The sequence below is a fragment of the Dasypus novemcinctus genome, chromosome 11 (assembly GCF_030445035.2).
Source record: "Dasypus novemcinctus isolate mDasNov1 chromosome 11, mDasNov1.1.hap2, whole genome shotgun sequence".
Taxonomy (NCBI): domain Eukaryota; kingdom Metazoa; phylum Chordata; class Mammalia; order Cingulata; family Dasypodidae; genus Dasypus; species Dasypus novemcinctus.
The window spans coordinates 63,716,103-63,731,278 of NC_080683.1; the positions used below are offsets into that span (position 1 = coordinate 63,716,103).

General features: G+C 42.6%; 1 protein-coding gene and 1 pseudogene across 3 annotated transcripts in view; one reads left to right on the forward strand and one right to left on the reverse strand.

The window, feature by feature from the left end:
- Positions 1 to 534: 534 nt before the first annotated feature.
- BACH2 (BTB domain and CNC homolog 2) overlaps positions 535 to 15,176 on the reverse strand; it is a 360,545-nt gene continuing 345,903 nt past the window's right edge. For all 3 annotated transcript variants that reach the window (XM_023587670.3, XM_071218599.1, XM_023587669.3), the window contains 2 exons: positions 10,708 to 10,914; positions 535 to 6,761 (listed from right to left, as the gene is read on the reverse strand). In XM_023587670.3, coding sequence (XP_023443438.1) covers positions 6,285 to 6,761; positions 10,708 to 10,914 — 684 coding nt within the window. In that variant the 3' untranslated portion in view covers positions 535 to 6,284. The remainder of the gene's footprint in view (positions 6,762 to 10,707; positions 10,915 to 15,176) is intronic.
- Positions 12,364 to 12,474, forward strand: LOC131280535 (small nucleolar RNA SNORA8; annotated as a pseudogene).

Here is a 15,176-nt window from a genome sequence, read left to right on the forward strand (position 1 = left end):
CAGCCTGCCTGCTCTCACCTCTGGCTTCGGGCGGCCTGTCTGTCACCGCAGAGCTTGGGTCCAGGGTTACTCATGCTCAGCTGGCCTGCCTTGCGCTTGTTTTCTCATTTGTCCTTCGCGGTAAAATCCAAGACTCAAATTATTGAGTAAAGGTTTAACCATAGTTTTCCCAGACTTCTTTCCCTACAGCCCATGGTCTTAGTGTTGGTTTAATGTCTTTCCCCCACTGTTTACGTTCTATTAGATTCTTTTTTAATTAAACTTTTTGAAATAGTTGTAGATTCACATGAAGTTGTAACAATACCCTTCACCCACTTTCACCCAAAGGTAACGTCTTGGCATCTTACAACTGGGAAATTTGGGTTTAAGAATCATATATTATTATCAATTTTTAAAGATTTCTAATCAGATTAATCAGGTAGTAAGTAGGCTCTGAAAATGGAAGAAAAGAAATAGCCTCTCTGGGAGGAAACATTTCCTGAGGCCTTTAGCTCTGTAATCTGTAACACAGGGATTAGAGGCAGAGAAAATCCATTTACAATGCATAATGATATGTCTTTATTTCATCAACAGAAATGGTGTCTAGACAAAATTCAGTTAACACTAGCAATTCAATTGAGTGAAAACTTTTTTTTGCACAATAGTGTATTTACAATGAGTAAATGAAGTTTCAATTTATTAGTTCATAGCAATGCTTTTTTCCCCCCAGAAGGTAAAAATTCTTAGTTACAGAGAATAAGCATCAACAGCCATTTCATCTTTACAATAAAAACCACAAGAAAAACCACAATCACTTAGAAAAAAAATAAGGACAAGCTTAAGAACTAGTACAATAAAATGATGCATTGAATTAAGTTACATTAATCGCATAGAATCTGTGTAAAAAGTATGTAGAAAAACACCTGATGTAACCTGTTACAGTCATTGACCAGTTATGAGAGGTACAGAGGGTTATACAGGTAGATATGTGTGAAAACTGTCCGTATTGTTCGACCTGGGGAGGAAGAGAAGAGGGGCTGCAGCCCCTTGCATACACTGAGAAGACCCTGTTTTGAATATGGCCTCTGGAGTTTGTAAGGCATTTATTAGAGGTGCACTTGCATCAGTCTGGTTCTGGAACAAATTGTCATGGGCTCACCTGGCCTTAAAAGCAAAGGTGGTGCTTGCCTTGAATGGCTCACTGTGTCTAACAAAGCACCGGAAGCTCCCGAATGCATTTGGAATCTTCCTGATTACTCACTAGAGGTGGCAGGCCTTTTAGGTCATAGAGCTGGCACCCCAGCATTCACCCATGCAAAATGCATTGTTAGGACTCAAGTGGAGGTCACTCATTTGCCTCCAGACATGTTTTGGTAGAAGACTAAACATCATTCTGTAGGGAAAACCCTCCTCATCCTAGCCCTTTCACTCTTTCCTGTTACATGGGTCCGATTATCCCCAAGGGAGCATTTGGCACTGACTGCGAGTCTACCTGAAATGAATGGTCTTGGTGCACTTCTGCTTCTAAGAAGGGCCACTGTTTTATCTGAGGTCAATAAACTGGAATGAAAAGGTCAGAGTTGTCAATTGCCTGCTAGTGAAATGCATACACCACGCCACAATATTAAATCAAAGCTACGAAAGTTGGCCTTTGCAACCAAATGGGTATTCTTCACAAATGACAGCATCATTTTCATAGTACAATTAAAATGCAGTGATATTCACTGTAAATATTACCTGCCAGGGTGGAGTGCAGGAAAACACTATACATTTCCTCTTCTTTGCAAGTAATGTTTTTGCACCATCATTGAATAATTTATCCTCATTCTGCCACAAGAGGTCTCTTCTCTATATAAATACTATTTGCACACTGTGTGTGTACATATATATTCTATTCTACAGCATCAATCTTTGATGCTTGGGTTGGGAGAGGGTTTGGGCAGTATTATAAATACACACCTTAACACAGAGTGTCTCCATGCACAGAGACTTCCTGTACGGAGACCATCTCCACAACAGGGCATTGCATTGGGTACTGACTTACCAGAAATAGAACCTATAAAAGAGCCTCAATTTGAGGAATGAAACACTAACTCATGATACAATGAACAGCTTTATTTTTTTTTAAAAAAGGTATCATTCCTAGTCTATTTATAGCGATTTAAGGACAAAATTTCCTTCTTGCTCCCTTCAGACCTAAGATTCCTCCTGAACTGTAGCACTAGTAGAACAATTTGAAATCATTTATTAAACAGCTCCTATTTTAAATGGGTGTCACTAAACAACTTCTAGTCTCAGTGGTCAGTTATCTGTAGAAGTAGGTAAACAGAATGGGATTTGAAAAGTTTTGCAGGTATCTACTCATTTTGAGAGGATTAGACCACTCCATAGGATATAGAGCAACTTCTAGGGACAGGACTATTGAAGTTTTAAGGCTTATATTTTCCAAACCTTTGTTTGCTTCTTCTCCTTCTTTTTAAATGGCAATCATAAAGTATTAAAAGAGAAAGTAGAGGTTTAGGCCTCTTGACAATAGCACTGAGTTCTGCGTTATGCAAGCTTAACTTTCAGCCAGTCCTTGAATGCCAACCTGAGAGCTGGTCCCCACTCTCCTTTTCAAGGAGACGTTGCAGTTGCCATACTAATCACTAGCCTTTTTTTACTTCCTTGGAAAAACAATAAAAGGAGTCAATCCAAAATTATAATCCATCATAAAAGCAGCATAACTTTAAAAGACAGTTAATAAATTACTTGTACAATATACAAAATAATGTTTCATACTGCAGCATCAACTCTGACGCCTGAGTCATTGTTTGTTAGGGAACCCAGAAGAGAAGTAGCAGGATGGCCTAAGTAGCTTTGACAGTTTTTCACCCCAAATGTTTTGTTCCAGAATCAGTATGTTATGAAGTTCGATTTTATTCAAGGCACCCCCAGATAACGCAGAGAAACAAACACATATAGCAAAGCACTCACCTGCCCAAAGCCTGACACTAACCTGAATGAAGTGAGGTTGTCTGGAAACACAAGTAGAGCAAAGGCAGATCCAAGGAGAGGACTAGATTCAGGTGGGATGTTGACCAGTCATGGAGCCGCCTCTGCTGTACCCTCCCTGACATCCCTTTCATATTCTAGTAATTTGGAGACCCTCTAGGCTGTCACAGGCATCCTCCTAGGAAGTCCATGACCGAAGGGTCCTTTATTTACTAAGAAAGGACCCTAAAAACACAGGTATCTCTATTCTGTGCTAACACCTTGCTGTTAACTTCTTTTCCGCTTCATAAAAGATATGGAGTTAACTGAGGGATTGCAAGGACAGGAGATGGGCTGGGTTTTAAAATTGCACTTGAGGCAATTTGGATACTGGTCCCCAGTTAGTCCTCCCTTTGAATCAACCCAGAAATAAGCACATGGTTCAGAGTAGTAAAGACACAGGCATGTCACATAAGCAATCGCACAAAGCCAGTTGCTGTTCATGGTGGATAGCTGGGAATAGTTTGTAGAGAGTATTTTTAACCTGCTCCCATTGCAGGGGTTTGATTGGGGAAAAAGAAAAGCGAGGCAATGGTTGGTGGGAAAACGGTGTGGTCGGAGTAGAGAGAAATAAAGAGGCCCCCTCCCTACGGAAATCACTGCAGCACAAGGTCTGTGTGTACTGAACAAAAGCAGAAACCAGAAGATATGGACGGAATGTGGTCAAGACTACCAGATGCACATGAATTATCACCAGGGTATATCATGCCGAGAAGCGGTTTGGACCTGGTAACTATATGAGCAGAAACATTCCTTTTTTAAAAAGAAGAGGAGAGGTCACTTAAAAGAGGCAACAAGATAGTTTAAAAAAAAAATACTGTCACTGACTCCTCCACCATAACACATGCCTATGAGTATCATGTGATTCACATTGAGTTTTAAATTCTAGCTGTCACCAGTTTTCCACAAAGGCAAACCTTATGATGAAGCACAGAACTGTTTCTACTAGGCCAAGAAATTTCAACAATCATCATAAAAAAGTTATCTCCAACATAGAGCTTTCACCAAAATCTGTCTCAGATAGCACACACACATACATACACACATGAGAAAACAAAAACCCAGAGGCAGGTTTTAAAAGTGGAATTATTTTAAAAGCAAAGCCTTTTTTTTTTTTGTTTTTTTTTTTTTTAAAAAATCTTACCGCATGAAATAACAAATTTCTGGCATTCATACATATTTAAACATTTAGTGCTAATAGTTTGTACAGAAAAAAGTTAATAATACTAAAACATATGTTACTATGATTTCACTTTTCGCCTACATCATATACTAATTTCCTCTTTACATGCAGCTTTAATATTGTCCAAACAATGGCACAAATAAAGAAACGAAGTCAACCATCTGTCCCCGCTACCCACCACCCCATCCCCACATCAAACCGTTCAGGACTGTCTTGCCCAGCCAGGCTGAAGGGCTCATTGGCTGCTCTATGAGACACGGACCACTGGAGGGAGGGAGGGAGCTGATTCCTTCTCCTATGTCATGTGGAATCACGGGGCACACCTTCCTGTAAACGTGGCCCAGGCCGGCATACTCCGGTACCAAGGGAAGCTGCTCTCTGTGGGTTGCAAGCCAACCAGTTTTGCAGCAAGAGAAAACAATTATCAATAGATGAGGGCAGGATGCATGTGTGTATGTGAGTGTAGCAGGGGGAGGAGGGCTTTTGGTGGTATCTTGTCCAAAGCCTCAGAAAGAAACCTGCCTTCTGACAAGAGACCAGTGCAAAAACCTCAGAGTTCAATCAAAACATTTAGAGAAGTAAGGGACAAAGAAACTTTGCCTGCGTCAGGGACAGACGTCAGGCTCAGGCTCGTACCTGCCCTGCTCTCTCCTACTCTGGTGAGCTCCATCAACCCATGGACCACCACCTAAAGGTAGGACCTTAGCAAGATCTTCTGGGAGGCTGATCCTGGGCAGTAAAGCTGGGTGGCTGGTCAAGCCAACTCCTTCAACGGAGAAGGTCTTATTTAACCACACTTCCAAGAGCAAGCAGTGGCCTGATAAAAGTATTGAAATGAATGGGACTGACTCCCTGGGTGAGAAAACAGTTCTAACTTGATTTCTAGTAGCCAATGCCTGCTGAGTTCTGGTATAAAATGGATTCCTGCTGTTTTGATGCACTTTTGAGTGAGATATCCAAACTCTCTCCCCACTTAGGAATCTGAACGTGTAGCATCAACACTGTACTCTCTGTCTGCATTTAAACTTTGCTTAGGGAAAGGTGGGGAGGAGGTGAAATATAAAAATATTCAAGCAGGTTATGTCTAAACATCCTAGGATGAATTCATTATTTGGCAAGATTGTTTTCCTACATAATTATCACCTGAGTGCTTTTTAATTAGCTAAAATGGTTTACTTTTCAAACTAAAAACAAAGAATATACAGTATACTTGAGTTATACTGAAGTTACAACTTCATTTAAGAAAATAGGTTTGACCCAAAACTCAGTGCAAGTGGCAAAGTTGACCATTACTGTACAGTATCAGCAAGAAAAAAAAACAACACAACAAAACCCACAATGTTCAAATGACACCTTTTGGCGGTGCCTAAACCAAACTAAACAAAAAAAAAGCTCTGAAATAGAACTTCAAAAAAAAAAAAAAAAAGCTTCCAACATTGAATTTTGTCCATAAATAAGTACAAATTGAAATTGAAAGGTGAAGCATGAGAAATGAGTCTGTTAACAGTTACCAAACTAGTTCTAGCATCAAAGACAAAAGAAGAGGAATGTTGGAACCTGTTTATAAATGAGAAATGAAGTTTCCAGTTTTAGCATGAGAAAACTGAGGCATGCAGGACTTTTGCATATGGATATATATATATTTTATATATATTATAATATGTACAGTCTAGCTATAAAACTTTGATGTGTATAGAAGCTGTCTTCAATGAAAAAAGCTGAACATTCAGAAGAAATTCCTGAGATAGGGTTTGTGACATGGGCCACTGAGAAAAAAAATCCGTGGTCAGGTCCTAGAGGTGTTATAGTCTATCCCTGTTAAGATTGAAATTAACCCACAGACAGACAGTGTCGCGACTGCTGTCTTTCCTTGCCTGAGCAAGGGGTAGCACCATTGTGAAGGTAATTATATACCATCCTGCTTGAAGAGAGGAGGGAATATTTAGAAACGGTATTGCTGCTAAGACCGCTGTAGTGTGCACCAAATTTGATCTTGGTTCTTCCAGACAACAGACGAACAGTGCCACAGGCTGACCGAAGAACACCTGGATGGGAGAGACGTGAGAACTGAGGTGGCAGGTCCGAGTCACTAGGTGTAATCTTTCCTGGGCTGTTCATCAGTTGTACATTTATCAGTCATTTCCTGGCAGAAGTCCACGGTCACCGATTGGCTCCTGGGTTCAAGAGGAGGTCCTCTCTCTGAGAAGGTTCCTGGGTCAGGACCCTCCAGCCTCCTCCCAGAGGTACAATTCTCTGAGGAGTTACTGGGGACCCAGGGGGGTCCAGGTGGAGCCTGCTCCAAGCAGCAGGGCACACTTTCCCCCACTGCACACTGGGAGGCTGCAAGGTTTTGTTCAACCCCCAAAGGTGCAGGGCTAATACTGGAGGCTGCGGGGAGATCCATGGGTCTGAGGACAGGGCAATACCGATGCAGGGCCTGGATCTGCTCGGGGCTCTGGATATCACGGCAGACTTCCTGGGAGAGGCAGGAGAAGTTGTCCAACAGTTCCCCCATGCATGCTTTCAGCTGATTTCTCTCTGATAACAGTTTCTCTTTTTCACACACCTGAGCAATACAGAAAAAAGAGAAGACTTGACTAAGCCTGAATTGGAGGGCATGAGACCTCATTACTGGGGGTTTTCTATCATTGGCTTTTGTTTCCTACATTATACTGTATCATAAATGACTAAGTCAGGATCTAGGAAAAAATATATATATATAATATCCAGGAAGTCTGGACACATACTTCTGTTGAGTGTCCCATCTGAATAGCCCCTCCAGACATGCCGCTACCCCAATATGTCCTGGTCAAGTGACCAGCAAAATCACCACCAACCAGAAACTTGTGGGGAGTCAATGTTCTGGTTTTTTGGAATTTGGGGTTTGCAGAGAACCAACTGGAAAACACTCAGTCCCAAACCTTGTGGCTGGAACCCCCCTCAAATGTACTAGGTTGCCATCTTTGAAGGTCAAAAGTAATTGACTATCGGTAATGTTATGTGGTTCCACCAAACACCAGCAGGCTCTCTTGCCATTGTGGCACTGCATATTCAATATAATATTCTCTTGAGGATAGCTGGGGTCTGCCAGTGAATATAGCCCCGATTCTCCCTGGACAACTGAAAGCGCAGACAAAAGTGTGGAGACTGCGCTCCATACCCGAGGCATCACGCTTTTCCATTCAAACAAAACCCCACATATATTCCTGCGGTAGTAAAATTCACCACCCCATCAGAGAGGTGACTTTAGCCACCAGAGAGGCAACTACTTAAGGCTCTACCATAAATATGTGAACACAGCGAGGCACTGGGGAGGTTCCATGAGGCTCACACAGCGAAACAAAGGGAGGAGCTGGACATCACAGCAGCGTGCAGTGAGCCCTTGTGCAAGGGCAGGAGAGAGAAGGAGAGGACGGGAGAGAAAAGGAAGAGAGGAAGAGAGAGGAGCAAGCACAGGGCCAGGCAGAAAGAACGGGTCTCCTCCACGGGCGCTGCACGTGCAGGGAAGGGAATGCAATCTGGCAGGCAGCGTGGGCATGTGCGTCGGAGCGAGATTTACACGGGGAAAGGGCACCTGCTAAAATATTTATAAATTTATCAAGAAAACATGTTTTAAAAATGAAAAATAAACAGATGTACAAGTGCAACTCGAGAGAAATACATTATGCGCGTTTGCAAGAGCTGTGTGTGCGGGAGACAGAGTGCGAGTGGGTATGGGTGCCCGCAGCGGGCTGGGAGGGCAGGTCTGGGCAGAGGCAGAAGGTGCCCTCGCCCGCCAGCGCCATTCCTGCTGCTTTACACCAGGCTGGTATGCACAGCGCCCCAGCTAGCAGGTGGCGGATAAGAAACAGCACATTCTGGGAGCAACCCTGGGGGAGAAAATCTTACACATGTGGCTGTGTGCCCTGAACTTCTCTGTCACCTGGCAATCTGCAAAGTGACGGGAAGGTAACTCCTCTCAGCACCAGAAGAATCCCAGTCTCCACGCTGTCATATCACCTTGGCCATGGCACCAAGCGCTCCTCCCCTACTCATCTGAGCTAGGGGGACAGATATGAGATGCTGCACGCATGTGACAGTGTTTCGGCTCTCTGCAGGAAAGGCTATATAAGTCAAGGCATTGGCTGAAAGCATGAAGCTCTAAGTTACAGGTGTACACCGTTGAGCACGTGAAATGATCACTCAGCACCCAAACCTGGCATGTTATTTAAGGGATTTCCAAAAATGGGTGATGGCCTCTTGGTTTTTCAGCTGAGTGAAGTGCTTCAGACTTTATTATGTGTGTGCCTTAGACTTTATTATTTGTTCAAATCTACAAAATGACACGGAGCAGAATGCTAGTTACAAAAATCAGGCATTTCTCAAATACCGGTGATTAGAGTTATACTACTAGAATCTTGCCTGGTGGGCTGAGCATTGTCTATACCTGCCCCACCCCAGCAGGCTTTTGAAAGACCTAAGCCTGCCAGCAGGAATGTCTTGCTTCCTTAAACCGATTAGATTAAAATTTTTTGGTTGTTGTTGAAACAACATTTAAAGAAAATTTTGAGAGAAAATAGAAATTCATAATCCCATCACCAGAACAATCACAATTTCCAGTAAATTTTAGGGCAAAACATTTTCTGTGGGTCTACAATGGGACTGACACCCATCAAGATGTTGCACCTGCCTTTGAGGAACTCAGGTTGGGGAAAGGGGTGGGGGTGGGGAGACTACACAGATAATTCAAGACTAAGTCACCAAAGCGGATTTGGCTCAACTGATAGAGTGCCTACCTACCACATGGGAGGTCCAGGGTCTCCTGACCCGTGTGGAGCTGGCCCACACGCAGTGCTGATGTGTGCAAGGAGTGCCGTGCCACACAGGGATGTCCCCCATGCAGGGGAGCCCAATGTGCAAGGAGTGCGCCCCATAAGGAGATCCGCCCCATGCAAAAAAAAGCGCAGCCTGCCCAGGAATGGCACCACACACATGGAGAGATGACACAACAAGATGACACAACAAGAAAAGAAACACAGATTCCCCGTGCTGCTGACAAGAATGCAAGCAGACACAGAAGAACACATAGCAAATGGACATAGAGCAGAAAACGTGGTGGGGGGAGGGGAGAGAAATAAATAAAAAAAAATAAATCTAAAAAAATTTTTAAAAAAAGACTAAATCAGAGCTTAGAAGAGGGTTCAAGGGCAGGCACTCAGCCCAAAGGGGTAGTGGTGGTGGTGGGGTGATGCAGGGGAATCAAGGAAGGCAGGTGTCCTGGGCAAGGAGACAGGGAAGGAAAAGTAGAGGAATATTTAAGGCAGAGAACAACCTAGGTACAAGCACAGAGGTATGGGGCAGTAGATTTGAGGGAACTGCAGATGGTATGATTTTATTCAGAGTGAAGTCCTAGGAAGGTAGTGGATGGTAATACTGGAGAGTAGCTACAAAATGAATCAAGGGGGGCATGGCATATTTGGCTAAGGGGTTTGGGCTTTATTTTGTAGGTGATGGGATCCACAAACTCAGGGAAAGTTTCCTTGCTTGGTATTAAAAAAATGTTGCCAGAATTATCTTGGCAACATGAATATTTCCTTGTGCTTTTCAAACATTTTATCCTTGCTCTTAGGTTCTCATCAGGATGGTGATTTATGAAGCAAGGGATTGCTGCAAAACGTCTGTGGACCTAAGCTTAGATCACAACCACATTATGTGGCCTCCCTCTTGTTTGGCCTGAGAGTTTCCAGTATTTGGTCAGCAGGAAGGCTGGGCAGAATGGGGCTGAGTTGATTGCCTTCAAAGCTACAGTCAGGAACCAGAGGCCCCAGACTTATGGTCTGTAGCTTTAGTTGCTTGTTGAGAAGAAGATGGCATGGCCCTCAGTGTGAAGGAGCATGGAGCTGGGAGTGTGCTGTGACAAAACACGCTTAGACACAGGGAAGAGGTGACAACCACTTTGAGACAGAATTGCAAAATTAAGCACTTTGTGGTTGAAAAAGTCTTGAGGAGATGATCTGGCTGGCGAAATGCCTTGCGGTAGGGAAGGTATCTTATCTCTAAACTCTCCTCGTCGCTGGGAGGCAGGAGAAGGCAGTGGTGAAAACCACAGGACCAGAATCAGAAAACTCGGTTTGCACTCAAGCTCTACTATATACTGGGAAGATTCCCTGCAAATAGGGAAAAAATACTACCTACCTCATAGGGTTGATGCGAGGATAAATGTGATAGTCAACAAAAATAGTTTAGAATAATGTCTGGTCTACATATACGTGCAATGTGTTAGCATTTATTCCATATGGAATGGTGGATAAAACATAACTACCCCTATCGGTATGACTGAAGGATATAAAAGAGTGACACCCTATTAAATACTGCAGACATAAAGCTATTGTTTCCATTAAGAAACAAGTTTAAAAATAAACCCAAACTTCTCTGAATGGTGACCTTTCTTTCTATTTTGCCAGCCTTCATACTGTAACTGCATTAGTCCGGGCACTTCAGGTTGCTGATTGCCATGGGCAGGGCCAACTCACCAATTTACGGATTTCACATTCTAAATTCTGAATACAGTCCAGTTTTCTCTTGCGGCAGCGCTGGGCTGCAATGCGGTTCTTGCTGCGCCGTCGGACATCGTGAATGAACTCTAACTGTTCTGAGGTTAGCTTGTGCATCTTGATCATCATCTGGAAATCATTCCTTGGAAGATCTGTGATTTGATCGACAGGAAAGGGAAGTTTGACCTGAAACCAAGAACGATAGAATATGATTATGACAGGTGAGTTTCAGTTTTAATTTCTGGCAGGTAAAATATAAAAATAAAAAAGGTAAAACCTCCTTTTTAAGATGACCAAGTAATATGGAAACCACTGAGAGCAAGCAATGATTAATTCTTTCTTGTTTCAAATATAAAGATGTAATATTTGGATAATAATACAGTATGTTAACATATAAATTACATATTTAGCATTCCTGGGATTTCTGAAGCAAATGGCATGGAAAATACTGAGGAATGTAAAATTTTTAATGGATATAGCAATTTCATAACAAGGAGTCCTATATTCAGTTGAAATCTACCTCCTTCCACAAGACTTATAGCCTCAACTCAAAATTACAGTCAGGTATTATCTAATAAATTCTCTAAAGGACTTGAATGACAGAAGCATCGCATCCTTGAAGATGATAGAAAAATAAAACAATCAGCATGATTCTTAGTTACAACAGCACAAGGAACACAGAGGAGATTGAGCTAGATAGGTTACACCAGTGCGCCCTAGGCATCAGAAGACCTGGGCCTTTTCATTAGATAAAAGACTGAAGCCAGATTATATTACCTCTCTGAGCCTCAGTTTCCTTATCTGCAAAGTGGGAATGCTTCTTAGTTGCTAAGTGCTATGTAAGTATTGGACATTGTGGCAGATTTTATTTTCTAAAAATTGCCATCCCAGTCCTCAGTCCTCTATCAAGAGGTGGGGTGCATGCTCCTGTCTCATGACCAACAGAATTCAGCAGAAATAACGATGTGGAATGGTGTGGGTGTTCAGAGGCATTGTAGCTTCTTCTTAGGTCTCCTAGATTGCTTGCTCTGGGGGAAACCAGCTGCCATGCCTTGAGGACACTCAAGCAGCCCTTTGGAGAGGCCCATGTAGAATGGAACTGCTGTCCCCAGCCACCATCATCTTGTCAACCATGTAAACGAGCCACTTTGAAAGCAGACTCTCCAGACCACAGTTAAACCTTCCCATTGACAGCAACACCTGATATTGACTTTAAGAGACCCCGAGTCAGAATTGCTCAGATGGATGCTCCTGAATTCATGACCCACAAAAACTGTGAGAAACAAAATGATTATTTTTTTTAGGAAGTACTGAGGATCGAACTGGGGACCTCATGCACAGTAAGCAGATGCTCAACCATTTGAGCTGCATCTACTCCCCTGATTATTACTGTTTTAAGCTACTAAGTATTGGAGTGGTCTGTTATGCAGTACTAGGTCACTAACACGGGTACTATTATCAGGATGTTCCTACTTTCAAATTCTTGACAAATTTGGTAAATGGCCAATATTCAAAGAAAAGAATTCTCAAGGGATGGATCTATGTCCTCCCTTTATTCAGGCCAATGCTTGGTTACAACCTGGTGGCACCTTTGAAATACTTCCCAAGAAAAGACTAGCAATCAATAAAAATGAGTGCACACAAAAGACCCTGGTGCAAAGACAGTGCTACAGAAATTCAATATCTGGCATCGTTGCTTTTCTTGGTTTTGTACATGTTAAACCTGGTATTTCTATTGATAAAGTATTTCCAGAGTTTTTCCAATACCGTCCAGATTGGTGTAATCATCAATAAGAACAAATTTTTTGGTTTTTCTAGGTTGTCCAAAATTTTGAACCAAGCAGATCCACCAATTCTGATTCTAAAGGACCTAAAGTGAATAACATGAAGAAATTAGGATCCAAGAATTTGAGTAAATAGGTGGAGAGTTTCTGAAGCATGCATCAGTTTTCCATATACAAGTGGAGATGAAAAGAAGCCCACTTAAAAGAATTATGACAAGGTTGATGGAAACAGTTGTGGGGTTTTTAAAAAAGGCTTGAGGATAGATCTTGTTTCAAGCTTCAGAAGAACTAAGCTGATTTTAATAATTAAACAGTGGAGGGAAGCTGATGTGGCTCAAGCAATTGGGCTCCTGTCGACCATATAGGAGGGCCAGGGTTTGGTACCCAGAGCCTCCAGGTGAAGGCAAGGTGGCCCGTGTGGCAAGCCGGCCCACGCAGAGAGCTGGTGCAGCAAGATGATGCAACAAAAAAGAGACACAGAGGATACATAATAAGAGACGCAGCAGACCAGGGAGCTGAGGTGGTGCAAGAGAATGATTGCCTCTCTCTCACTCAGGAAGGTCCCAGGATCGGTTCCTGGAGCTGCCTAATGAGAATACAAGCAGACACAGAACACACAGTGAATGGACACCGAGAGCAGACAATGGAGGGAGGGGGGAGAAATAAATTAAAAAATCTAAAAAAAAAAAAAAATTAAACAGTGGAAAGATGACATGTTGAATTCCGTAAATAAAAAAACATTACTTATTATTTGCTACACATAATAAAAATACTCTTTACAAAACAAAACAAAACAAAACAAAACAAAAAAAGACCCTGGTGCAGACAGAAAGTCAGATGTGGAACCAACTGTTCCTGTCTAGGGCCTTGGTGGCACCCATGAGGTCCCCAACACAGGTCTGAGCCTGCAGCAGTTTGTCACTCCCCTTTCCAAGGACTCTGTTGTGAGGCAGAGACTTCAGGGGTCAGTTCTGGTTCTATTTCAGAAGCTCCAGGAAAAGGAAGGTAAGGTGCTGCCAGGCCAACAGACAGCTTAATTCTTACTTACATTAGTCGGCTTTCGCAAACGACCAGCAGATGGCACTACGGATCTAAATTTCCTTCGAGCTCTAGCACAGGGCGGTCCAATACAAATAAAATGAGAACCGCATTATGTAATTTAACCTTTTCTAGTAGCCACATTAAAAGAAACAAGGGAAATTTACTTAAGTAACATTTTATTTAGCCTGACATAGTCAAAATATTTTCAACGTGTAAAATATGTAAAAAATTAGTGAGATATTTTATACTTTTTGGTGCTAAATTTTCAAAATTTGGAGTGTAGTTTATACTTAGAACACATCACAATTCACCGTGTGTCAAGTGCCCAACAGCCCCGTGTGGCTAGAGGCTATCATACTGAACAGCATGGCTCTGACAACTGAAGAGTGGACTTGAGTAAACCTGAGTAACCAGAAAAACAGGTGGACCTGGGTATAGTTGATGAAAATGCTTCTGGGTGAAGAAAGCAACCCCTCTTGAGCATTCAAATACTGCAGTGTGAAATCTTCGTTCTTTAAGGGAGCGGTGATGAAGGTGTTTTATCCCAAGTTAAGGCATTTTCTTTGGTTGCATCAGAGACAGGCAGGCCTGAGTCCAGATCCTGGCATTTGTGGCTAGTAAATCCCCATGTGCAAAAGCAAACACACTAATGAGCACGTGATTTTTCTGGGGCTGGGTGCAATTCCTCTGTCAGGACACTTCACAGTTATGAGTCTGCTCAATGTGGCATTTGCTGAAGGCCCCCGGTGGGTGCTCTGATACAGCTTCCACATGGTGAACTCTGCCCCATGACACCTGTAAAATTTTGGCCCAAGAAAGCAAAATTGCAATAAGGGACATTAAGCCACTCTTAGCCCAGCCTGCTCCAACTACTAGAGATGTGCAGCCAGAACAAACAGCTCCTTGTTACGGCCCAGGAAAAGGCTTTGTCCATGGGGCTGTGTTTGCACAGGGCTTATAGCGATATGAAAGAATGTTTGATTTCCCTTTTATACCCTTTGAATAACAAATAGACACTCAGATCCTGGATGGGGCCTAAATAACACAGAGGTCTGTCTGTTGGAGACGTGGGTGTTTCAACACGAGGCAGAAGCCTTGTTTGCACAGCAGAGGTTGCAGCACTTTGGGGCTTGTGAAGTTTCCCCCACTGCTGACAACAGAGCAAACCTGCTTCTCCTCTAAATTGTGTTGACTTAGTTCCAAAAAGAAAATATACCTATAGCTCAGACCACAGGGAAAGTCAAAAGGGTTTCTATACCAAGAGCTACTGTATTTAAAACCATCCAGACAGCAATGATAAAACACTAGGGAAACAACACAGAGGGTTGACAGGAAAAAAGGCAAAATCAACAATGCTAGTTTCAAAGGCCTTGAAGCGAAAGGCCACATAAAAATTTCAGCAGAGCTGTGGCAACTCAAGCTGCATTTTAAAGGGGGTCAAAAGAAAAGAAAATAGTCAGCTATAGACTTTCTACTATGTGGAAAAAAAAAAAACCAAACCAAAACTCGTTTCCTTTTAAAAGACTCTGTTACCCCACATTGACTAACAAAAGGGGAGTCCCTGATGTATTCTTGGAAAGTGCAGTGGTCGATTTAGCATGCCCATTTATTATTTTCAGAGTA